This window comes from Cervus elaphus, chromosome 20 (assembly GCF_910594005.1).
Source record: "Cervus elaphus chromosome 20, mCerEla1.1, whole genome shotgun sequence".
In the NCBI taxonomy this organism is placed as follows: domain Eukaryota; kingdom Metazoa; phylum Chordata; class Mammalia; order Artiodactyla; family Cervidae; genus Cervus; species Cervus elaphus.
This window is the reverse complement of record NC_057834.1, coordinates 43,471,277-43,496,750: the sequence shown is the minus strand read 5'-3', so window position 1 is coordinate 43,496,750 and position 25,474 is coordinate 43,471,277. Positions and strand designations below refer to the sequence as shown.

The window sequence follows — 25,474 nt, the reverse complement described above, 5'->3', positions numbered from 1 at the left end:
TATTCCTATGCATCCTTTTGGGTTCAGTTCACATGTCACTTCTTCAGAAAAAGCCTTTCTGCACTCTCTATCTAAATTAGGTTTCTCTCTTAAACTTCCACAGCACCCTCAACTTTTCTTTCAACCCTCAACTTTTCTTTCACAGCATGAATGTGCGTGTACATGGATGTATGGATGTGTATGCAACAGAAAGAGAGACAGCATGCAAACATTAACTTGTAACATACTTGTTAAGAGCCCAACTCTGAAACCAGATCACATAGGTTCAAACTCTCCTTCACTTCTTGGACCTCAGGTTTTTTAAAACTGGAATACTGGAAAAATAAAACCTATTTTGCAGAATGGTTGTGAAAATAAAATATTTCAAGTAGCTCACACATACTAAACACATAGAAGTGTTCAACACATGCTACAAGTAGAAGAGAAGGCATATGAGTTGAATCCAGAAGGATGAGAATTTCAGGAGAATAATGAATGAAGGGACACTGCAGACTTAGGAGACAATTTAATATGATCAGGAAAAGGTGACAAGTCAGGCCTGGCTGGAGCACGGGCACTGTAGCAAACAGTAGCAGGAGATGAAACTGCAAATGTAAATTAAGGGCAAAGCCATTTAAACCCTGATCTTCCATTTCCAAATCAACACTAGTCTCACAGGTAGCTACGTAAATGTCAAACTGCCACACCTTACTAAGGACTGACAATCTAAAAAATTACCTGTGTATACTAAGAACTGGCCCATCCTCCAACATGTTTACCTAACTGTGTCACTATGTATTTTCATCATCAAAAAGCATCTTTTAACTATGACTCCAAACAAAGAATCCTGCTGACACGATGCCAAGCTTAAATGATCTTAAAATTTAGAATATTCACACTTCGTGTATATACAGATATAAGTAAACAAAAGCAGCAAAACGAAAACATTAAATTAATCCACTCTATATAGAATGATCCATATAAGTTAGGGAAGGAAAGAAAAAAACAAATATGGATGATCCCAAATATGAAAATCCAAAGTCATTTATATACAAAAAGGAAGTCTTACAGACCTAAAATTAAGCTTTTAGTGAACTAATCTCAAATTTCACTTGTATTACCTAAGCATAAATTGACAGTGGTGAAAAGCTACCCAAAAATTCAAGGTGAAAAAGGAATTTTGCATTTTAAAATTATGGGGGGGGGGTCACACAAAAATAGATTATTAGCAGTAACTTAAATGTAAGGCCTACCATACACAAAGTATCTTTCTGATCATGTTACATTCCAAATTATCCTAACAATAAATATCACATTTTACTTTCTCTCTTCTCATTCTCCCCCAGACTCCTTACCTTCCAGAAGATCTCGGGCCAATCCTGGTTCTGCTCCTGTGGAACGGACAAAATCCGACAGGACAGCATCCATGTCCAGGGTCATGTGATCATTCAGTACTTTCAGGCAGCTGATGTAGGGAGGACATAGATCAAAAGTCAAGCCTCCACCTGAGGAGGGAATAAACACATAAGGCCTAACTCACAGTGGAACGGGATGATCATAGCCCAGTATCAGCAGCTTCCTAACCAAATGGGGAAACTATTCCAGCTCATTCATATCAGCTGAATTTACTATAAAGAGTAATATGGTTTCCTAATTCCTTATTAACGTTAGTTGTTTTCCCTTTTATTACATAAGTTTCAAGTGCCCAGCAATATAGTTCAACATCTATAAACACTACAGTGATCACCATCACAAGTCTAGTTATCATCCATTCATTACATACAGTTCACCATTCCCCCTATATAATGCTCCTCTGCCATTCTAGAGTATTCCATTTCTATTCCTCAGTTTGCTTGTCCAAACTAATGGAAGGCAGCAGCAAACTCCCATCCTAAAGAATTTCCCACCTGCATTATTCCCTAACATAGCACCTGGTTTATTTCTTTCCAGGCACTCAATATACTTTGAAATTATTTTAATTAGTTGCTGTCTAGCCTCCTCCTCCAATACACAAGTTTCTTGAAAGTACAGAGCTTGTGTGTCTTATTCACTAATGGATCCCCAGCATGTACCCCTTGGCACAGTCCTTGGCACCCAGCCCTCAGTAAACATTTGCTGAATCAATGAACACTACACACTGAGTAACTTTCGAGTTGACTGGTATTCTCATGCTAGCTGAGGAAATGGGAGGAGCAAACAGATACCTGAAACCACTCAAAATAAAGCACTCTGCAATTACGCAAAGCAGGGTAGAGATGCCAAGAGTTCGTAACAAAGGTCAATCTTTGTCCACTAACTTCATGAACCCAGGAAACATGCTTTTCTCCATTCAGGACAAATGACTGCCAAGTAAGTTCACCTGAAAAAGGTCTCTTCTTCAGACTTGACTTTGGCAGGAACTATGTCCTCGACCCGTCAGCCTGGCACCAATCCACATTCCTCTAAAGTTAGCAGTCCCAGCTGAGAAAGCATAACCAAGAGAAGAACAACTTCTCACCAAAAGTTGCCGCTTCCGACAGTTTCCAGTTCTCTGCAGAAGAGGGCTTGTTCACAAAGCCACCAGGCACACACCTGCCCCAGCACACCCACCAGCCCTGCTCTGGGGGAATGCCAAAGTGGAGTTCCCAAGGCTAGCAGCGGGGGCTCGGCGGACTCTCTCTCCAGAAACAACTCCTTCTAAACAACCTAAACGCCAAGGATGATTCTCAGGTACTTTCTCATCACACCTCCCCAGACCCCAAGACACAACTTACTTATTGGTGTGATCAGATCCTAATTTTCTGCATTCCATAGAAATAGTAAGGCAAAGAAACAGCAGTGATTTGTATAACCAAGTAGGTTGTTTTTTTTTTGAGAGGGAGAGACAAGACAAAATAGAAAGTATTCTTTCTGGTTCTATTCCAGGAGGACAAGAAGTCCAGGAGTAGAAGGACATGTTTAATTCATATCTGTAGCCCCAATATCTAGCTAAGAATCTACAATATTGAAGACAGTCAATAAATGCCTGATGAATAAATGATTAAATGACTAACTGAACCTCCACATCAGCCACCACCAAACCAATCAATTAAAGGTTTAAAATTCAGATCAGAAATTCAAAAGTAATTGATCTTTCACATCACCCCTCTATTTCTAATGGTCTGTTCCAGTCTCAATCCATCTCTCAAAGTTTTACAAGGTCTCCTATCTAAAGAGATATTAACATATTGTCATTATTTCTACTACCCTCATATCATATGACTTTACTTACACCTATATATATTAGCTGGGTGACTTTGGTCAAATTACTTACAGGGTCTCAGTTGCCTCCTGTATGTCCTAGACTTGGATTTGATGACTTCCAAGATGATTTCCAGGTTTAAAGAAATAACTTCAGTTCCCTAAAGCGTCATAAATTATGATCCTTACATTCTCTTTTGCTCTGCTTATTATCAATGTCTAATTTACTTCCATTTCAATATCACAATTGTCAGAAAAGTCTACCAATACATAAAGAACTTTTGGCCGTGAAAAGGAGAGAAGCGAAAAGCATAGGAGAAAAGGAAAGATATACCCATTTGAATGCAGAGTTCCAAATAACAAGGAGAGATAAGAAAGCCTTCCTCAGTGATCAGTGCAAGAAATAGAGGAAAATAATAGAATGGGAAAGACTAGAGATCTCTTCAAGAAAATCAGAGATACCAAGGGAACATTTCACACAAAGATGGGTTCAATAAAGGATAGAAATGGTATGGACCTAACAGAAGCAAAAGATATTAAGAAGAGGTGGCAAGAATACACAGAAGAACTGTACGGAAAAGATCTTCATGACCCAGATAATCACGATGGTGTGATCACTCAGCTAGAGCCAGACATCCTGGAATGTGAAGTCAAGTGGGCCTTAGGAAGCATCACTACAAACAAAGCTAGTGGAGGTGATGGAATTGCAGTTGAGCTATTTCAAATCCTAAAAGCTGATGCTGTGAAAGTGCTGCACTCAATATGCCAGCAAATTTGGAAAACTCAGCAGTGGCCATGGAACTGGAAAAGGTCAGTTTTCATTCCAATCCCAAGGAAAGGCAATGCCAAAGAATGCTCAAACTACCACACAATTGCACTCATCTCACAAGCTAGCAAAGTAATGCTCAAAATTCTCCAAGCCAGGCTTCAACAATACATGAACCGTGAACTTCCAGATGCTCAGGCTAGATTTAGAAAAGGCAGAGGAACCAGAGATCAAATTGCCAACATCCGCTGGATTATCAAAAAAGCAAGAGAGTTCCAGAAAAATATCTATTCCTGCTTTATGCTAAAGCCTTTGACTCTGTGGATCACAATAAACTATGGAAAATTCTGAAGGAGATGGGAATACCAGACCACCTGACCTGCCTCCTAAGAAATGTGTATGCAGGTCAGGAAGCAACAGTTAGAACTGGACATGGAACAACAGACTGGTTCCAAATAGGAAAAGGAGCACGTCAAGGCTGTATATTGTCACCCTGCTTATTTAACTTCTGTGTAGAGCACATCATGAGAAACGCTGGGCTGGAGGAAGCACAAGCTGGAATCAAGATTGCTGGGAGAAATATCAATAACCTCAGATATGCAGATGACACCACCCTTATGGCAGAAACTGAAGAAGAACCAAAGAGCCTCTTGATGAAAGTGAAAGAGGAGAGTGAAAAAATTGGCTTAAAGCTCAACATTCAGAAAACTAAGGTCATGGCATCTGGTCCCATTGCTTCATGGCAAATAGATGGGGAAACAATGGAAACAGTGAGAGACTTCATTTTTTTGGGCTCCAAAATCACTGCAGATGGTGACTGCTGCCATGAAATTAAAAGACACTTACTCCTTGGAAGGAAAGTTATGATCAACCTGACAGCATATTAAAAAGCAGAGACATTACTTTGCCAATAAAGGTCCATCTAGTCAAGGCTATGGTTTTTCCAGTAGTCATGTATGGATGTGAGAGTTGGACTGTAAAGAAAGCTGAGCACTGAAGAATTGATGCTTTGGAACTGTGGTGTTGGAGAAGACTCTTGAGAGTCCCTTGGACTGCAAGGAGATCCAACCAGTCCATCCTAAAGGAGATCAGTCCTGGGTGTTCATTGGAAGGACTGATGTTGAAGCTGAAACTCTAATACTTTGGCCACCTGATGCGAAGAGCTGACTCATTTGAAAAGACACTGATGCTGGAAAAGATTGAAGGGAGGAGCAGAAGAGGATGACAGAGGATGAGATGGTTGGATGGCATCACTGACTCAATGGACATGAGTTTGGGTAAACTCTGGGAGTTGGTGATGGACAGGGAGGCCTGGCGTGTTGCAGTCCATTGGGTTACAAAGAGTCGGATATGATTGAGCGACTGAACTGAACTGAACTGAACCTCAAATTCAAAATGCTAAGTTATTAAATAAATTAGTTCCTTAGATTAAATGCTTAAGAATTGAATTACTTCAAAATTCACAGGTGAATGAGTGGTTTCCCCCTCTTCTAATTCAGACAAGATTCCTTCCCCAAGCCCATTTTAGACACCATCTTAGGTCCCAGGAGATGCTGGCAGTCCAAATAACTTAAAACACATGAATAATCCAAAACCAAGAGCATAGCTGCTAAATGAATCTCAACCTTCTCTCTTAAAAAAAAAAAAAAAAAAGTAAAGGAACTAGGTAAAGCCACTTTAATAACTTTCTGAAACAATGTGGGAAATACACAACAGGCACACAAATGGTGGTGGTGGTTTAGTCACCAAGTCATGTCTGACTCTTGCAACCCTATGGACAGTAGCCTGCCAGGCTTCTCTGCTCAATGGATTCTCCAGGCAAGAATACTGGAGTGAGATGCCATTTCCTTAACAATCAACAAAAAGGTGCTCAGCAGAAGAGAGAAGCTGATTAAGCCACAGGCTCATAGGCAATTTCCAAGCCAGCCAGAGGCTTCTGAGAGAAGCCAATGAAAACCATCAACATCATGGCATCTCAGACCTCACATGCCAACACAGTATGTCATTCTTTTCCAAACAGTTTTTAAGAATAATTTCAAGGTCCAACATTATCTAGAATGACTTGCTCAAAGATTCAAAGCACTAAACCAAACTTTCTTGGCAGCACATTCTTACATTTGATGTCTCCAAGGTGCATGCCATGGACTCCACCCTCTCCCTACCCAACAGGTGAGGACTGCAGCCTTTTTTTCACCACTACCAACACCTGGCTTGAGCTTCTCAAATTCCAACTGGGACTATCCAAGGTGATGACAAAGACTCACAGTCCTTGGTTCTCAGCACACAGGAAGGAAAAAAAGAAAACACTGGCTTTCAAACTTTCAAATGAAACAGAAGAGGCACTCAAATATTAGTTGACTGAATGGTGTTTAGACAAATCTAAATTGGAGTCCAATCCTCCAATCTTCCAATCAGAGGGACTTGGTGTGTGCGTGCTGTCACTCAGTCATGTCCACCTCTTTATGACCCCATGGGCTGCAGCCCGCCAGGTTCCTCTGTCCATGGAATTTTTCAGGCAAGAATACTGGAGCAGGTTGCCATTTCCTACTCCAGGGAATCTTCCTGACCCAAAGATCGAAACTGCATCTCTTCCATCTCCTACATTGGCAGGCAGATTCTTTATCACTGTGCCACCTACAAAGCCAATTCTTGGATATTCACTTCAGTTCAGTCACTCAGTTGTGTCTGACTCTTTGCGACCCCATGAACCAGCACGCCAGGCCTCCCTGTCCATCACCAACTCCCGGAGTCCACCCAAATCCATGTCCATTGAGTCAGTGATGCCATCCAACCATTTCATCCTCTGTCGTCCCCTTCTCCTCCCGCCCTCAATCTTTCCCAGCATCGAGGTCTTTTTAAATGAGTCAGCTCTTCACATTAGGCGGCGAAAGTACTGGAGTTTCAGCTTCAACATCAGTCCTTCCAATGAACACCCAGGACTGTGAATCTCCCATAGTTTTTAAACCACTAATCTGGACTGGTAAGCAACTCTTCTAACTTTTCCCGCTAGTGTAGAAATCACTAACACTTACTGCAAGTTACAGGAAGTTTTCAAGTTGAAACATGAAGTTGAACTTCTTCAGCAAAAAGGGACTGAAGCAATAATTTAATAAATGTCAGCCTCCACACAAGAATACTTCTACTGCCTCTTTGACAGATAAATCATCCAGTCTCCACAAGAATACAAGTTCTGATGAAGACTCAGTTCTTTGCTACAATGTCCATTTTATTGTTGGACAGCTCTAATTGTTAGAAAATGCTTTTCTTAACTAAATCACCAGCCCCCCTCTCTCTTTTGCATAATGGTGCTTGATTTCTTCTCATAATAATGGTGCTTGATCTACTTCCAGGAATGATGGAATTTCCATGGAAAATGATTATATAAAGCATTTCTTTCCATAAAAATTTGTGGTAGGTCAACACTGCAATGTTATCATGAGCCAGCCAGTGGCCTCTTTTTTTCTTTTACAAAATTCTTCCTTATATCAGTACTTGCCATTACCTGTATTCATGCATAAATGTTTATGCTGACCCTATATTACAAACTCAACAAGTAGAATAAATGAAGACGTGTACTCCTTGTTCAAAGTTCACTTCTGCTACTATCTTTGCTTCTCATCCCTACTGCCAATTCCATGCTCTCTTGAAGTGAGGATAGTAATCAAGAAAATAAGTCAGGGCTTCCCTGGTGGTCTAGTGGTTAAGAATTTGCCTATCAGTGCAGGGGACATGGGTTTAATCCCTGATCCGGGAAGATCCCACATGCTCTAGAGCAACTAGGCTTGTGTGCCACAACTACTGAGCCCAAACTCTAGAATCTGCAAGCCGCAACTACTGAAGCCTGTGCTTTTCAACCAGAGAAGTCACCACAATGAGAAGCCCGTGCAACAAAACCAAAGAGTAGCCCCAACTTGACACAACTAGAGAGAGAAGCCTGCATGTAGGTAAAAATAAATGAATAATTTAAAAAGAATAACAAGTTAATAATAAGCACTTTCAAAAACACTTCTTATTCATTAACAACAAAACTCCTGCAGCAGGCTTATTATTCTCAGTTTACACAGAAAGGAATAAGGCTTGAAAAGTCAGGTGGGTTACCTAAAATCTGAACCCAGACACTTTGAACACATGCTCTCTCTACTGTACCATACTGCTTCCAAGTGTGTCTGCTAAGTCCCTTCAGTCGTGTCCGACTGTAGGGTCAAAGACTGTAGCCCACCAAGCTCTTCTCTCCACGGGATTTTTCAGGCAAGAATACTAGAGTTGGTTGGCATTTCCTCCTCCAGGGGATCTTCCCAACCCAGGGATCAAACCCCAGTCTCTTATGTCTCCTGCATTGGCAGGTGGGTTCTTTACCACTAGTGCCACCTCTAGGGACAGTCATTACTGGTTTCCAGAACTGCACTGATTTTTAGCCATTTAATTCTTTTGCCACAGGAAAGGGCTCTGCCCATCTCTCATGTTTATTAATGATTCATGACTCTGCCTTATATTTTCCTCAGTTCAAATCCTATCACCTTCCTGAACAATTTCAACACCCACCTGCATAATCTATCCAACATTTCTGCCTTAAAGTTTCATAAACTCATCAAATTCCAAGACCTCCATCTCTACCTCAGCAACTCAGACCCACCATGCCCTGAAACCGTTCTACCTCTAAATCTTCAACTCCCAACATCTTACTCTGGCTACAACCTCATCTCCCTCCAGCTGTTTCTCTCTACTACTAAACCTGCTATCTCACCTCAGGACATTTTTACCTCAAGACTAAGCCATCCAATTCTTTAATCATCTTATTCATTAATTCAACAAAAATTAATGGAGTGCCTACTCTGGGCTAGACCCTATGGTCAGGAATAGGAACATAACCATGAACTAGACATAATCTCTATCTTCATAAAGCTTCTAGTATAGAGTAAAAAACACAAAATTTCACAAACAACTGTGATTACAATAGGGGGAGGGGCATTATAGCATATGGGGAACCAAGAAAAGCTTTCCCAAGGAAGTGATATTACATCTAAGAACTGAAAAATGAGTAGGAACTGGAGACAAATTGGGAAAGAAAGAATGCTCTGAGCGGAGGAAACATATCAATGTTCTGTGGCAAGGAGGTACAGACAGGTGAAAATGGTGAAAAATGAGGACAAAGGGAGGGCCCAGTGGACCCTATTGAAGACTGAGATCTTATTAACATCCTAAAAGTAAGGAGAAGCCTTTGAAGAGTTACAGGCAGGGACAGGACAGAATCAGGTTGAAAATATTACAAGATCACTCCAGCTGCAGTGGGAAGAATGCTTTACAAGGAGCACAAGTGGATTTAGGGAGAACTGTTTAGAAAACCACAGTAAAATGAGATGACAGTGAGCTAGACTAGGATGAGAGCAGAGAAGACGAGAAAAATCGTTAGATTCCACTTTATCCTTTCTTGCCTACCTAAACATAAACATAATGAATGATCACTTTATGTTCCCGCAAAAACCTAGTTCCCTTATCCTTTCATCTGCCCAATCTGGATAGACCTCACATTTAACTTCTCCACTACTAAATGAGGCTATTGTACAAGACAAGAGCCCACAATAATACAGAGTAATATGACCACAGATGTATCATGTTCTGTCTCATTCCTTTCAATGAGACACTGCTGTCTTTTGCTTGACTTTAGTACCTAACCAGTCTTCTCAGCTACTATCCTATCCCTTCACCATTCACCCTGAGCCTCCCACCAAATCCTTATCATCTCCCTTGCTCCCAGTAGATGACCTTTCCTCCGACTTCACAGAAAAAATTATGAAACAAAGCAAGAGGTGTTCCTTCAGATTTTCCTCCTGCCTTATCGGCTGGCTGTTATTCTCATCTTCCCTGCAAAATTCTTTAAATTAGACTATATGCACTGATGGTACTTTCTCACCTGATGGTCAGCCCTCGACAGACTAAAACTGGCTTCAACAGAAAGACAATGACACCATTGTCTTAAACAGAAGACCATCACCATCCTGCTTACTGCTTATCTAGAGTGTCTCTTTATAGCATTTGAGACACACGAACCACTCTTCCTGCCTCTCTCGTTCTGTGCCTTGGTCACCTTGGTGAATTTTTCTTTCTGTGCCTGCACCAAAGGTTAGTTCACCCACAGTTCTAACCTCAAGCCTTCCACTTTCTCATTTTATATCATCCCCTTGAAGAACTTCATTCATGCCCCTGAGCACCCAAATGTCAATGACTCAAAAGGCATCTGCTGTCCCCAACTCTTTCCAACTCAACCAGGAATCCCACAGGCACTTCAGACTCAGCACTATCCCTCCACCTGTTCAAGCTATTTTTCTTCTAGAATTGCCTTTTCTAGCAAGTAGCACCATCATCCCTCCTATCACTTAAGTCACAAGCCTGGGAGCCACCCTGGATTTCTCTCTCGCCTTATCCTCACTCACAAATTGTCCTTTACTAAAGTTTAGTAATTTTAATCTTAAAGAATTCTCAGATCCATCCAACATCTTCTACAGGCTACATCTCTTTTATCTTCTCTCAGGTGTTCAAAACCTGGACCCCAGGAAATCACTTCCTGATTTCTCCCTCTTCCTTTTTCCAGCCATTTTTCACAGTGGTTGCTTGTAGAGGCTGATCAATCTAAAACACAGATATGATAGTATTATATCCCACTGCTCAATGGATCCTCAGTGACTAGAGCTTAATATATAAATTCCTACTCAAGACAAATGAGGCCCTTCATGATTCAGCTCTACCCAATCCTCTGGCCTTATCTACATCCCACCTTTCCCCTCCTTGTACTGATAGTTCCCCAAGTATATTACAGGCTTCAAATTTCAGTTCCTTTGTGAATGTTGTTCCCTCTGGCTCCTGGTCTAGCAAGCGAATTCCTATTTTGTCTTTAAGGCTACTGTAAGTACTACCTCATCTGCAAAACCTCCCCTGGCTTCCCAAGTTAAAGTGCCCACTTCCTCCTTGGTGTTTCATCTTGTACTCTTCCTCTAGCATATTATACTGCACAGTATTTGTGTTTATTTACATGTCTGTCTCCCCACTAAACCATGAACAATTTGAGGGCAGGAATCCTGTTTTGTTCGTCCTGTATTCCTAGCATCCAAGCACCTGGTAAGTACTTAGTTTTCATTCAGATAAACTGAATTCTATTTGTACAGTATCCCACTACACACACACCCCTCTAGTATTGACAATAACCAGATATTCAGTGTTATAAACAGGCATCTGAAAGTGTTCACCATCTTTTAAACAGTGGGCATCTCAAATACATTTGCTTAAGATTGTTATATGATCTTATTTGCAACAGATTTCTCTCCCGAAACGCTGTTTAGCTCAGACTAATATTAAAATCAGTCTTCATGAGTGCCCAACTGTTTAGTAACAGAGAAAAGTGACTCAAAATTAAATACTAACTGATATTTAACATAGCTACAGATAATACATAGCTGTAGATAATACAGTTATGTTGAAATGCGTGAGAAACTACTGACCCTACATTCTCTCATCTAAAATATCCCCCAAAGTGTCCACATTCTCACACTATACCCACTCTCCTGGTCCACTGATGCATTACAGCTGTGTCTGAGTACTCTCCAACTCCTCCCCAAACTCACTGGAAAACCACAACATTCAAGACCGTCAAGAATTTTCAAAGGTCAGTGACTCCTCCATGTCTGTGATGTCAGTTCCAAGGAATCCAGACAAGGAAAAAGAGAAAGGACGGAAACCCTTAGAATTTCACACAGTTGATGACTAGGTGGGTGGGAGAGATGAAAGACTATCTTGGCAGATTGTTTTTAGTTAATGTGTGTCCTTCCAAGTGAAAGAAACAGAATATTACCTTCTTAGAAAAAAAAAGAAAAATTTGACTAAATTCTATGCTAAAAAGACCTATGTACCACTAAATGTTACAGTGTTAGTCACTCAGTCAAGTCTGACTGTTTGCAACTCCATGGACTATATATCACCAGGCTTCTCTGTCCATGGGATTCTCCAGGTAAGAATACTGGTGTGGGTAGTCACTTCCTTCTCCAGGGGATCTTCCCGACCCAGGGACCAAACCTGCATCCCTTATGTTTCCTGCACTGGCAGGCGGTTCTTTGCCCTCTGAGTCACTAGGGAAGCCTGATGTATCACTAAATGCTATAATCCACAGTAAAAAGTGGTAGGACCAGGATTTTTCTAAGTCCAGCCAATCTGACTCCCAAGTACTAAACCCCACTTAGTCCAGGGAGGAAAACTGAGGAAACATGGGCAGTCTGCCATGTGCAAGTCCACCCTCACTGCCTCAACTCCTTTCAACTCCACCTGGAGAGACAGAATAGGCTCTGGATTCAGACAGATCTAGGTTCAAATCCCTTATCTACTACTAACAGCTATGCAATCATGGGTAAGCAATAAGGCTGTTTAGTGCCTCTGTTCCTTCATGTATAAACTGGGGGAATTATCTACACTTCAGACTTCCTGTTAGGATTAAATAATGTAAGATATGAAAAGCTTTTAGGACAGTGCCTAGCATTCAGTAAGTCTTCAAAACATGTCAGTTGCCTTCTTTGCACCTAAGTCCCTCCCACAAGCTCTGCCTCACTCCACTGGTGTCCAACACAGCCTTTGTCTCTCTCCTTCAGAAGCTCCCTCTACTCTTGCAAACAAACCCTCCAGTCCTACAACCATTTCTTGGCACAGTCTTGACACATAAACACAGTACCTATTCTATCACTCCCATTCCAGTGTCTTCCAAGTCCTCAAGAAAATGTCATAAAGAGAGTCCCTTAGTTGTATCTTCTCCCAGATAGTCCCTCAAAAAAAAGCAAAAAAAAAAAGTCTGTCCTCTCCCAGAGGTACATGCATAGCTCACTGTGTGTGTGCTCGGCCTCTCAGTGGTGTTCGACTCCTTACAACCCCATGGACTGTAGGCTGCCAGGCTCCTCTGTCCATGGGATTTTCCAGGCAAGAATTCTAGAGTGGGTTGCCATTTGCTCCTCCAGGGGATCGTTCCAACCCAAGGATTGAACCCGTGTCTATTGCGTCTCCTGCACTGGCACAATTAAATAGTTCATTTATCCCCAGATCTCCAGGAACAGCAATTTCCCACATATTGACCAAAATTCTCATGCCTTAATCTACCAGCCCTACTTCCCTACCCTTAACCCTTACTATCCTACTCATTCCAAATGTCTATTTTCTCCCCCAGAAACAAACTTAAGACAAAAAAACTGAACCCGATCATATAATTTACCACCCCCAAAACAATTTATCAGTATATCATAGGCTATTGTGGAAACACACTAGTGAAGATTCAAGAATTGGCCCTCTGGCTTTATCACTACCACTGGTATGTGTCAGAACAAGATTTAACTATTTTTTTTTCCAAAAGTTTCTAGTTTATTTTTTTTAAAATCAGGCTACAAACAGCAAAATGAATTCCTAAAGGACAAATCCCATCAACAGCCAAATGCTAATATACAGATGAGGGAGAAGCTCACAGAGAACTCCTTATGAACTGGCATGTCTATTCAGTGCTACTGATAAAAGGCTCCCTGGGTTATAGTTATTTGGGAAATTTAATAATTTGGAAGGCTTGTACAATGGAAGTGACCTTTGGAAAAATAAGGGTAGAGAGAGTCACAAAGAAGGTCTATTATTATATTATTGGCACAACAAGAGTAACTTGAATAGAAACAGAAACCATGTTAGTGTTTACTTTTTTTTTTTTAGATCCAGACCAGTATGCCTATTTGCCCACACAATGATTTTTTTTTTTTTTTCTTTCAGTTAGGGTCAAGGGTAGACCAAGGTTCAACTACCAATAAGTTCAACTTTTAGAAGAAAAACCTGTAAAACAAACAAACAAAAGTTCTACGAGCCCTTAAAAATATTCTAATTACTGAACTTTTGACATGAGAGAAAAATAAATACTATGAAACCACACAGGCTAGTTTAATAACACACCATTTCTCTAGAATCAACCCTCAAATATTCAGTAGTTGACAACCTTCTCTCCCCTTATTGATTCCTAATTAATGGTCATTTCACTGTCAATTACAGAACTTCCATTTAAGGGAAGAAATAGCAGAAGGAAAAAAAATTACAATGACTATCCCATCTGAGATTAGTTACCCACATGAAATTAATTCACTTTGTAAATTTCTTCTGATAAATTAACTTCCTTCGCCATACGATTACTAATTTTTATAAAAGCCTCAAACAACTGGAAAAAGAAATTTTTCTTTTTTTAAATTATATAATTCAGTTCAAAGAAAGATACTTTAATCACTATTATTTTTTTTAATTCTTCAAATGCAGTTCCATGGAACCACCTTTCCTGGCTATATCTAAACCTCATTTGAACCCCTATAGGTACAATGTGTGAAACGCTCACTGGCACTTGCTGATACCATATACTACCTTGTCATATTAGTTGGCCTTCCTGACATTTATCTCACCAATCTATCAGTCATTCATTCAAAATTTACCAAGCTGGGTCCACCACAGCCTGAGGATACAAAGGGAGAAGCCACAGTCCTACCTTCAAGGGACTCCAGTTTGGTGTGAGAAATCTAAACATGTTTCTAGTGCCCAGTGGGGTAAGAAGTATAAGAAGCAACTAGTTTACCTGGATGGGTTAGGGAAGTTTCTCAAACTGAGGCTTTAGGATGTGTAAGAGCTCATGAGACGGAAAAACAAGATGCATTCTAGGTAGGACTAAGATCCTTGAGGTTGGCACCTTTATTTTGTACTTTAAAAAATTCTAAACAGGCCTAATAAATTGCCTGGCAGATAGCAGATGCCTAACAAATATTTGTGGTTCTAAATTATTCATGCTAGTACATGTATGTGGATAATCGAGAGCTAATCTATACCTAAAAAAATACCTAAAATAGTCTTCTGAATTATTAAATGTCACCATTCAACCCACAGATATGCATAATCAAGATCTAAATGAATAAATGTATTTGTACAGCTTCCTGTTCACGAGAATAGCTTCTCTTTTGCTGTAATTTATTTGTTTTAAAAGCATTTTCACAAATATGGCCTCATTTAATAAAAATTTTAAAAATACCCATTGAGACTTTTATCCCCCGTTTTCTGATGGAAAACACATACACACAGAGCAGCTTACAAAGCTTAAGTGCTACCCAGACAGCAAGGAGCCTGGACCTACGTATTCTGAATTTGAATACAACACAGGGTTCATATCAGTTCCCCAGGGATTTATAGCACAGTCAAATCAGTCTAGCCATGCAAAGTCCACAGGTTGGAGAACTCTTGAATATTTTGCTTTTATAACTACTATCCACATTCACCCACACTGTCTGCTAGCCACCACAACCCTCTCCTGCCCTCCACCAAGCCTGCCAACACAAACATATTCCTATTTCCAGGTTACAGGTAAGAAGCAGAAACTCCAACCCAGGGTATCTTGAGCATTATTGGGGTCCCTTTCATTTGTATGCATGTGCATGCTAAGTTGCTTCAGCTGTGTTCGATTTTTTGTGACCCCATCGACTGTAGCCTGGCAGGCTCCTCTGTCCATGGATTTCCCAGGGAAGAATAATGGAGTGGGTTGCTATTTCCTTCTGCAGGGTCTCTTCCCAACCCAGGGATCAAACCCGCAGCTCTATGTCTCCTGCATTGGCAGGCGGGTTCTTGACCACTAGCGCCTCCTAGGTTGTGCCTTTTGTGGTAATAATTGCTCCTTTAAAAGCAAGCAAGCCTCTTATATTTATGCACATAAAATCAATTATGAGCATATAACACAATCTGACAAGTCTAGTCTGCCTGGGAATATAGGTTATACACTTCTATTATTTACAGAATCAGCATGTCACATTCAGAACTTATGTGGAACAAGGCTGGTGGTAAGGGACCAAAAGTCAGTCTATTTTCTTTATTTGGCCCTTTAGAATTACGGACTTTAGAACCAGGGTATCAGAGATCATTTCATTCCATACCCTCAAGTGACAGATTAGAACAATGAGAACCAGGTGAGTGAGATTAATTGACTAGCAAGATTAAGTGACTTGCCCAAAGCTAACTAGTGAGAAAACTGTGTAGAACATAAGTTGGTTAACTCCTATTCCAGAAATCTTCACTTGACTTCACATATACTGCTAACTTTCAATTCTCCATGTAATCCACTTTGTGGATTTATCTATGAAAATTCCATCTCCTCCTGCTACCCAGCTAAATCTCTTACTTCTACAGATGTATATCAAAGAAAAAAATGTGTACCTGGGAAATTTAATTACTTAAGTAAACCATATTAAAAAAGGAAAGTCATTTATAAAGAAAATCACAAAGACACATTCAAATCAAATCATCATTTTTGTTTTGCTCAACAACACTAAAAATATAAATTGGATTTGAGATACGATATTCTTCTAGACTTACATTCCTCAGGTCTGAAGTTTTATAAAATTATGTGTGAGATAGAGATTTTTCTTTTTCTTTTCTATTGATAGTATGAAGCTATGCTTCTCATACATTATTAAAATATCATAGCAATAATTAAACTTTGAATAGAATAAAACACAAAAATCAAGAGAGAAAGCACAAACCGTTAACATATTACTTCTCCTTGTCCAAAAATGTAAAATGCCTGCAAATATCAAAGCAAAAACTTTCCTTGCATTCACATTTATTTTCAAGAAAGCTACATTGCTTCGTCCTCTTAGAAAGGGCCATTATCAGCACAGTAGCACTGAGAGTCATACAGTTCTCCCCAATGAAAACCTTAGCCTCCGGACTCGGTCATTCAGTAAGCACTTATTAAGGACCCACTCAATGCCAGGCAGCCTGCTGAGTGAAGAGAACACACCATGCATCAACTGAAAGTGAAAGTCATTCAGTCAGGTCGGACTCTTTGCGACCTCATGGGCTATATACAGTCCACGGAATTCTCCGGGCCAGAATACTGGAGTGGATACTCTTTCCCTTCTCAAGGAGATCTTCCCAACCCAGGGACTGAACCCAGGTCTCCCACATTGCAGATGGATTCTTTATGAGCTGAGCCACAAGGGAAGCCCAGGAATACAGGAGTGGGTAGCCTATCCCTTCTCCAGTGGATCTTCCCAACCCAGGAATCGAACCAGGGTCTCCTGCATTGGAGGCAGATTCTTTACTAACTGAGCTATGAGACAGTATCCCTGCTTTCTATATGTTCATCTAATGGGCTGGTTCCACAGAAAACGCCAGATATGTATCAGCGAAATTCCTTTATTGGACAAAGATTTACTAAGGGAGAGGGACAAAAGATGGAAAAAGATGAAAAGGAAATTTTGAAAAGTAAGTAGTCTTTTCAAAATTTACCAAATAACTTATTTTGGATTATAAAAATCACATGTTCTCCAAAAATGCCAGTCATCAGAAGTTGACTGCAAAGGCTTTTGATGATAACAGCTAACCAAATATTTTGGCCAATGGCACTGTCTCCTCAATCTTCCTACACTGTGAGGCCAGGCAGATACTACCCCGGACTGACCAACTTAACTTTGTTATTCATTATAAGGTCTATAATGTAGGAATGCGGTTGATCTTACCAACAAACTGGGATGAACTGTTTCCTGTGTAGACAGATGCTTCCAGTAAAATGTACTATAAGCTTCTAACAGACAATAAATCCTGCTTAATTTTCTTGCCACTACAGAGCACAGCAAAATAGTATAAGGCAACCCTTCACAATGACAGACCACCAGGCCAAGTTTTCAGGGTGACAAGTCTCTGCTTCTCCTTCTCCCTTCCACAAAAAGTACAAAAGGTATCATCAATTAGTACACAAATCATATGGCAAATATCCCATTGTCCTCTGAGTTTTTCTCCTTGAAATTAATCATGGAAACTAACCCCTGTTAAGAATGAATCCTATTCATTACTAATCCGTAACATTAGTACTGGCAGTTGTGGAGATAACAACCACTAGCTTTGCAATTCACAATACATTTTTCAAATATATTGTCTTATTTACTGAAAAAAATGAAGAAAGGATAAAAGGGAACATCATAGGCAACTATCTCAAATATCAAAAAAATCAAACCCAGTTTAACTGGAATTAAAAAGCAAGCATTTTTAACTCCACCAAAGAGTCAAGAAGTTATTTCTATCAAAAAAGCAAAGGACTGACTCTAGCAAAGTAAAATCACAAATTCCCCATTAAACACTAGGCCTAACTGATTCAATTTATAAATGTTAAGATCACAGACTCAGTAAGAATCTGCTATTATAAATCTGTCCCAAATGCTTTACCCACAGTTAAAGGCTCAACAAATATTCTTCAAAAGAAGGAATACTTAATGATGAAGAAGCTGCTCTAGAAAAACAAACTGACAACACTCCGTATTCAAGTATCTTTTAAAGATTTAACTAACATTTATTGTGCACCAAATAAGTAGCAAGCACTAGGCTAGACACATGCACATAAATCACCTCATTAACCTCATGAGTGATGCCCAGAAATTCCTGGAATCAAAATGCTAAATTGACTGGATCCCCAATACTAGTTTTAACACTTACAACCTTGATCCCACCTTATTAGTTCTTAGAATACAGTTCCTACTGGAATTCAGCACATCACTCTCACAGATTTAAGCATCTTTTAATGCTTTCTACTATGTAATGCTCATGAAAAAAAAAACCTGTGCCTATTTTTAAGCTCCTAACTCCAGAACACTGCTCATTCCAAATATGGCACATGGTAATAATGGCCTTAATCTAACAAGTACTCTCTTGGATCACACTTGCTAAAGAATAAACCCAAAATGCTAACAAAATTGAATTTCAGCTGGGCAGAAGACACTGAATTTTAATAGTCCTCCCAATCTCGAGACTATTTTCTAGTCCTCTGAATACAGAAAGTCTTCTCTGTTTGAATGAGCTGTAGAAAGCAAGTTTGACCCAAGAGTCACACACTCATCAGAAAGAACCAAGGGAAAAAGAAAAAAAAAAAATTCCAACTGGCATGACCACATTACAATGTTAACAACATATTACTCATCATTGTGCTACAAGAAAGAACTTGCAAGTGGGCAAGGAAGTCAAAGAAACAAAGTCCTCAAAGCACAAACACATCCAAATGCCAAAGCAGGTCAGGCTGTCCAGTTTAAAGCCAGGTATGAGTGGGTTCAGACAGAGTGGGGAGAGGGGGGGAAGAGAGGAAAAGAACTGTGCAGCTGCCCTTGGCAGCACCAAGGCAGATTTCTCTCTTGGACTCATCAAGAGCCCTTTAAAAAGGAAATACTGGGGGAACTCACCTGTTTTTACAACTTGATATGTGCAGTTACAGAGAACATGTAATATATGTAAATGGCAGCATATTATAATAACTGTTGCAGACATTCCCTTTGGAATCCATCAGATCTATATTTAAATCCTAGCTCTGCCACTTTCTTGCTATGTCACCTTGCGCAAGCTATTTAACTTCTCTATGCCTTAGCAGGGACCTTATCTGATATTCACTGTGATATCCCTCAGCACCTTACACTGTGCCGAAATATCCTGGTGAATTAATATTACCATAGTAATAAATGCTCTGGATGAATTATCTGCAAGCAGGTATAAGAATATCTAACCTACGGAATTGTTATTAGTACTAAATAAGGTGGTAATATAAAGCCCTTAGTATAACTCAGCGTAGGGTCTTCACTAATAAATAGTAAAGTTTTCTCCCCTTTATTCCCTAGCCAGGGCAAAAGTTATAAAAGAAGGGCTTCCCTTTTTTTATAAAAGAAGGGCTCAGTAATCTGCCTGCCAACGTAGAATACAAGGCAGATCCTGATCTGGGAAAACCCCACGTACTGTGGAGCAACCAAGCCTATGCACAACTCCTGAGCCCACAGCCACAGCTCCCGAAGCCTGCGCGCCCTAGAGCCCATGCTCTGCAACCAGAGAGGCCACCGCGATGAGAAGCCGCGCACCGCAGCTAGAGCAGACCCTGCTCTCCACAACTAGAGGAAGGCGGCAACGAAGACCCAGCACAGCCTGAATAATAAATAAATAAAATTACATACCAAGAAAAAGTTACAGAAGCAGCGTCATGGCAAGGATTAAGATAGGATAAGAATTGTAGAAGCCAAACATTGGAATACACTGGCTAGTAGGGACTTAGCATAAAATCTAGAAATAGTTAATCTTGGCTAATGAAATTACATAACAGTGTTAGACCCTTACAGCAGATATATAGTAAGTGTTAGCTGATCCAGAAAATGCTATTTTGAGTCTGCAGGTATCTGTTACCACACCTGGTAAAACCCTGGAAGAAAGGGAAAGAAAAGAAAAGGAAAAAAGGTGTAAGAAAGAGTCCCACCTTAAATATACCTGACTACATATTTAAAAACAAAATATAAATGATTTTTCACAAGGCCATTTGATTCTCTAAAAACATACCATTAGCAAAAATACCATATTGATCCATACAATTTACAGCCCTTTTTAGGTAATAAGATCTGTGTAAGGAGACTGTTCCTAACTGCTGACAGAGTAAATAAGCTTGAAAGATTTGGGTCCAGAACTCTCCTCACTTTACTCCAAAAAGACTAAGGTGGCCTTTGAGGTTACTTCATCCATAGTTTGTAAGCAAAGCAACCGACCTACAAGTAGGGGAAAGGACTATTTTATCTTCAAAACTGGGGGTCAGAGAGTATATGCAATTAAGTCCAAAATCTAAAGGGAAGTTTTTTCCTTGACTGTGAGGAAGTGAAACTCAGAAGATAGTTCTAAGAAACCCAGGTCATTGTAACATTGTGAGCCTGAGAGAACTATACACATTTACAAGGAAAACCTATGTAGAACTGAAACAGCTTGTGGTTAAACCTCATCATAATGTGGTCTTCAACTTCCCATTTCACTTCTAGGCTCTGTGTTTTTAACCACTTGACCCACCCCCTTGTAAGCTGTATATAATAGAAATAGCACTGGACAACAGTCAAAAGCATGGGCTTACACCAAGTTCCAATACTTACGAGGCATGCAAACCAGTCACTTAAACTCTGTGCTCAGTATTATCTGAATGTTGGGCTAGACTCTGCTTTTTTCCACCAAGGCATTCCTTTGGAGAATAAATGTATTAGAAACCAACCAGCTCCCCTACTGCTATAACCCAGATTAAAAACATGTGCATTGTTCTTATCTATCCCTTTCCTATAAAAGCAGTTACCAAATGGTGTTTAGTTTTCTTCAAATCACTTGAATCTCTCCCCTTTCTCCATTCCCATCGGCCCTGTAAAGACTCCTTTCCCAGAATTTAATAGTCTTCTAACTGCTCTCTCTTCTTTCATTTCATACCACATGGCTGAAACAATTTTCCGAAAATGCTGATTTACATACATAATTCCCTGTTCAAGGATTTTTTGTTGTAAAGATAAACTGAAATCCTCTACATGGGATTTAAGGTCCTCTCCAATTCATCTAACCCTCCAGCTTTATTAACCTCATTGCTCTCCTAGATGAAACACTGTGTCTACTTGTTCTGCCCCCCGCAAACAAGACAGGCTCAGCCCCCTGTTCTCACACCTTGAATGTTTCCCCTCTACACTTACCCAGTCTTCTCTCCTCTCTGAGGCCTAGATTATCCTAAGGGTACAAATTTTCCCTATCCACTCTCTCTAGACTTCTGTATAACTATATATCTTTATCCCTTTACCCCAAAAAGACTAATGCAGCCTTTGAGGCTACTTCACCTACAGTTTGTAACCAGAGCAACCTACCTACAAGCAGGGGGAAGGACTATTTTATCTTCAAAACTGGGGGTTGGAGAGTATATGCAGTGTCAATGGGTACTGACACTTAATACCCATGACTTTGTATTACTAGTTATCTTTTTATGCAAACATTCAGTCTTCATAACTAATTATTAAGTTCTTCATGACTTTAATCTTTCTATACCTGAGGCCTAACTTTTCAGAGGGCAGATATCCAATAAAATGTTTGTTGGTAAGGGTAACTACCTTGAACAAGTCATTTAAATATTCTGGGCCTCATTTTCCTCACCTAGAAAATGATGACAATATGTAAATTCCTTTTCCATTCTAAAATACTATGTGAGATTATACATAATACTATGCAGTCTGTTTTTCTTTTTTCTAAATGTGTCTTTGTGTGTGTATCCTATTTTAACCCAGAATATAAATTCCCAAGGAGCCAATTCTCCTAATACTTGTTTAGTTTATTTAGTAGGTAACATAACCTTGGCATCTCCTTAGAGCATCTTGTCCAAATTCCAGTACACAGCACGTGTTCAGTAAAAAGGAATCTATCATCTCAGCCAGGAAGCAAACATCAAGGGAATTCTGCACATGACTTTTTTCAATCTAAATTTCCATCATGAACTAGAATACTACAAACAATTACAAAGATGTGTGACAGAAGGAACTTAACGTTAAAATGAGAGGTCACCTTGTGTCAAATAGCTAGGAATCTACTTTAGGCATCCAAAGAAGTTAGGATGCAGCAAATCTTAAGTCTAACTCTCAAATTCTATTTGCAGACTTCTGAGGAATCTGGGAAGTCTTTATCCCAGGTCAGTAAACAGGGACCAAGTATTCCTCATATTAGATAATCTTGCCCCTAGTACTAAGGGAAATTTTCAGAAAATGAAGAGTCTAAACACTCAGCCAGGTGAGCTCCCAGTTCAACAATGAAAGCAAATACCCACAAAGAAACTCAAAAGAGCAGGAAAGTTTTTAAAAGAAATGAGAGCATACTAAAATATTTTTGTTAGCATTATTATATGTTCCCATTATCTTGCCTCAGTTCCTCACATGGGACTATCTTCATGTAAATATCAAGACTGATTAGTTCTAAAGCCTCAGATGAATTCTTTTCTTTTAAAGTTGGCTATTAATGATTCCAAACGCGCTAGTAGACCACCTCATTTAAAGTGACCTGACGTTTCAAAGAATGATTTTAGAACACAAAGATGATGCTTTCAAAGCTGATGTGGCCTCCTCGATACACCTTTGGTATAGTTAAGGTACAAGGTTTATAAAGAATTCTAAGCCAGGTTTGGAATGACAGGAGGAAATAGAACCTCTTTAAATTTGTATGCATATCCCCTGTTCCTCAGTCCTATTCTATGATATCTGTTAACTCCCGCTCTCTACACTGTTTCTTTGCTCTTTCCCCTGACATCTGCATTCCTCTTCCCTTTTAACCTAAGAACTGTTGGGGGAACCACAGGTAGGAATCTGGTGCCAGGAGTTAGGGCTCTTACACTCTTCCCTGTTAAGTCTCCAGATAAAGTCAATGGTGACAAGAAATTTTCTCTTCCATGGTTTTCCCCACCACTCCAGATCTCCCTTATCAAGACTAGAGAAAAGACATGAGAGGGTGGCAGGAAACGATAGTGGGGGAGTCATTTACTCAAAGGTTGTAAGTTCATTAAAATCAACTCAATCAATTACATGTATTATAGCTACTGACAGCAAGAGTTTTCATCTCAGGCTCATTTTCCTGAGGTGAGGTTGTGTGCCCTAAAACCCTCACACATTCCCCCACAACCTTCCCAAATATACTAAACATCTGCTGAGAAATAAGAACGTTTTATCAAAAATTGGAGCTAAAGATAACTACAAAAAGAAAATCTGTTGCAAAGTTCAGAAGTGCATTTTAGAATTATAAATAGAGTTGGAATTATTCACTTCAAAAAGGTCTATGATAATGTTCTTTAGAACTCCAACAGGAAATCAAGACCTGACCTATTAAGTTTAACCACAGTTTAAGCAATGACCATTAAATACAAGCTTAAGCAATAACCATTTAACACAATAACCATTAAACCTAACAACCTAAATATAAGTTTAAAGAATAACCATTGGTAATATGACTTATTTTATCTATAAAATTGCAATTTCATTATAGTTCAACTTAACATTTAATTTCTTCCTGGCTGGGGAGGGAAGGGCTTTGGGGAGGCCTAAACAACGTTATGTTGGTACTACACATTCCAGAATTAAAAGCTTAAGAATATTTTGCTGAGGTACAATCTGGTCTCGTTGATTAAAATGGTGCTGTTAAAAATACATGTACATATACACACAAATGTGTACATTTATTAGGCTTTCTTTTTTAGAGGCCAAAGAATTCCTGTTTCTCAGCAGTATTTATTAAGTGAACAGATAGGCTGCTTTTTCTCACCACCAATGTAAATCTCCAGTGAAGGTATCAAGACCTTGATGACAATAGCAGAATTTGATAGCTAGTGAAATGAGTCTGGCCACAGAAGTACACTGCCTCAAATGCCATCAGGATCAATTCCCAGGAGTTTCCTCCCTGGGATGATATCACCAATCAATTTTCATTTCATTTCTCAGGAATGTTTGCTCTCATCTCCCACAGGAAGTCAGTCTTGAATGTACTCAACATTTATGTACATTTTTATATAATTTCCAGTGCTGTTTCTTTATAAGCTTTATTTTCATAAAGGCCACACTATATTGCTCATAATTACACAGCTCACCAACTCAGAGGACTGTTTTTATTGTTTTATTCATTAATTAACCATTTAGTAACTAATAGTGACTAAATGCCTAATATGTTTATGTTACTGTGGCAAGTGCCATGAGGGATACAAAGATAAAAGAAACTTATCTGCTTTCAAGGAGCGGCAAGCCAAGGGCATAAATAAACTAAAACACAAAAATTCATAACTACGACCAGATCAGTATCAATAAAATGATAGGCAGCTTCAGAAATAGGAAAGATCACGGCTTGCAGGAGAAAAAAAAATCAGCAAAGTTTTCATGGAAGATAGGGTTTAAACTGGGACTTTGATGGTAGACTATTTCACAAGGCAAGTGGGGAGAGCAGTAGAGGAAACACGCTTAAAGATTAGGTGGTTAAATGAACTAGATCTACATGAAAATAATTCTGAAAAACACCACTGAGAGACAGGGTTGCAAAAAATACCTGCAGTGTGATTCTATTTATGATTTCAAAAGAAAACTATATGTTGCTTGTGCCTACATTACACATTTTTTTAAAAGTATAAAAGATAAAATGCAATGATACATACCAATTTAGGCCAGTATTCATTTCCCAGGAACGAGGAAGGGGATAAGGATGCAGAGTAGGACTTTGGCTATATCTAATACTTAACAGTTTATATCTTAAAGACAGTGAGAAATCTAAAATAAACCTGACAAAATGTTAATATCCATTAAATCTGGGTTGTGGGCTCAAAATCATGTTAGGATTTTTTCCCCTGAACTTATCAAAATATCTAAAATATCTTATTATTCAAAATGTTAAAATTAAGAAAGGGCCGGGAGACTGGAAGAATAGGGGAGTCATTCACACAAGAATAATCAGGAGCTGGTTTAGGTTCCCCTAAACTTGAAGAGGACCCTTGATAAGCTCAGCTGAGACTGAAGAGGACCCTTCACATCCCTCAGCCAATGTGCAGAAAAGGCACTGGGAGCAAAGTCGGGGGCGGGGGGCTGACAAATATGGACAAGAAAGAAGTATTTATTGCCATCCTAGATCAGATAACTGAAGGGAGTGAGAACCACCTTCCCA

The 25,474-nt window shown here is 39.5% G+C and overlaps 1 protein-coding gene across 2 annotated transcripts in view; it reads right to left on the bottom strand.

The window, feature by feature from the left end:
- The window catches only part of OTUD7B (OTU deubiquitinase 7B), a 57,166-nt gene that overhangs the window by 23,186 nt on the left and 8,506 nt on the right, over positions 1-25,474 (bottom strand). The window contains exon 2 of one of the 2 annotated variants that reach the window (XM_043878311.1): positions 1,335-1,484. In XM_043878311.1, the coding sequence (XP_043734246.1) occupies positions 1,335-1,419 (85 nt within the window). In that variant the 5' untranslated portion in view covers positions 1,420-1,484. Of the gene's footprint in view, positions 1-1,334; positions 1,485-25,474 lie in introns of those variants that run through there. The other variant, XM_043878312.1, reaches the window with a different exon arrangement.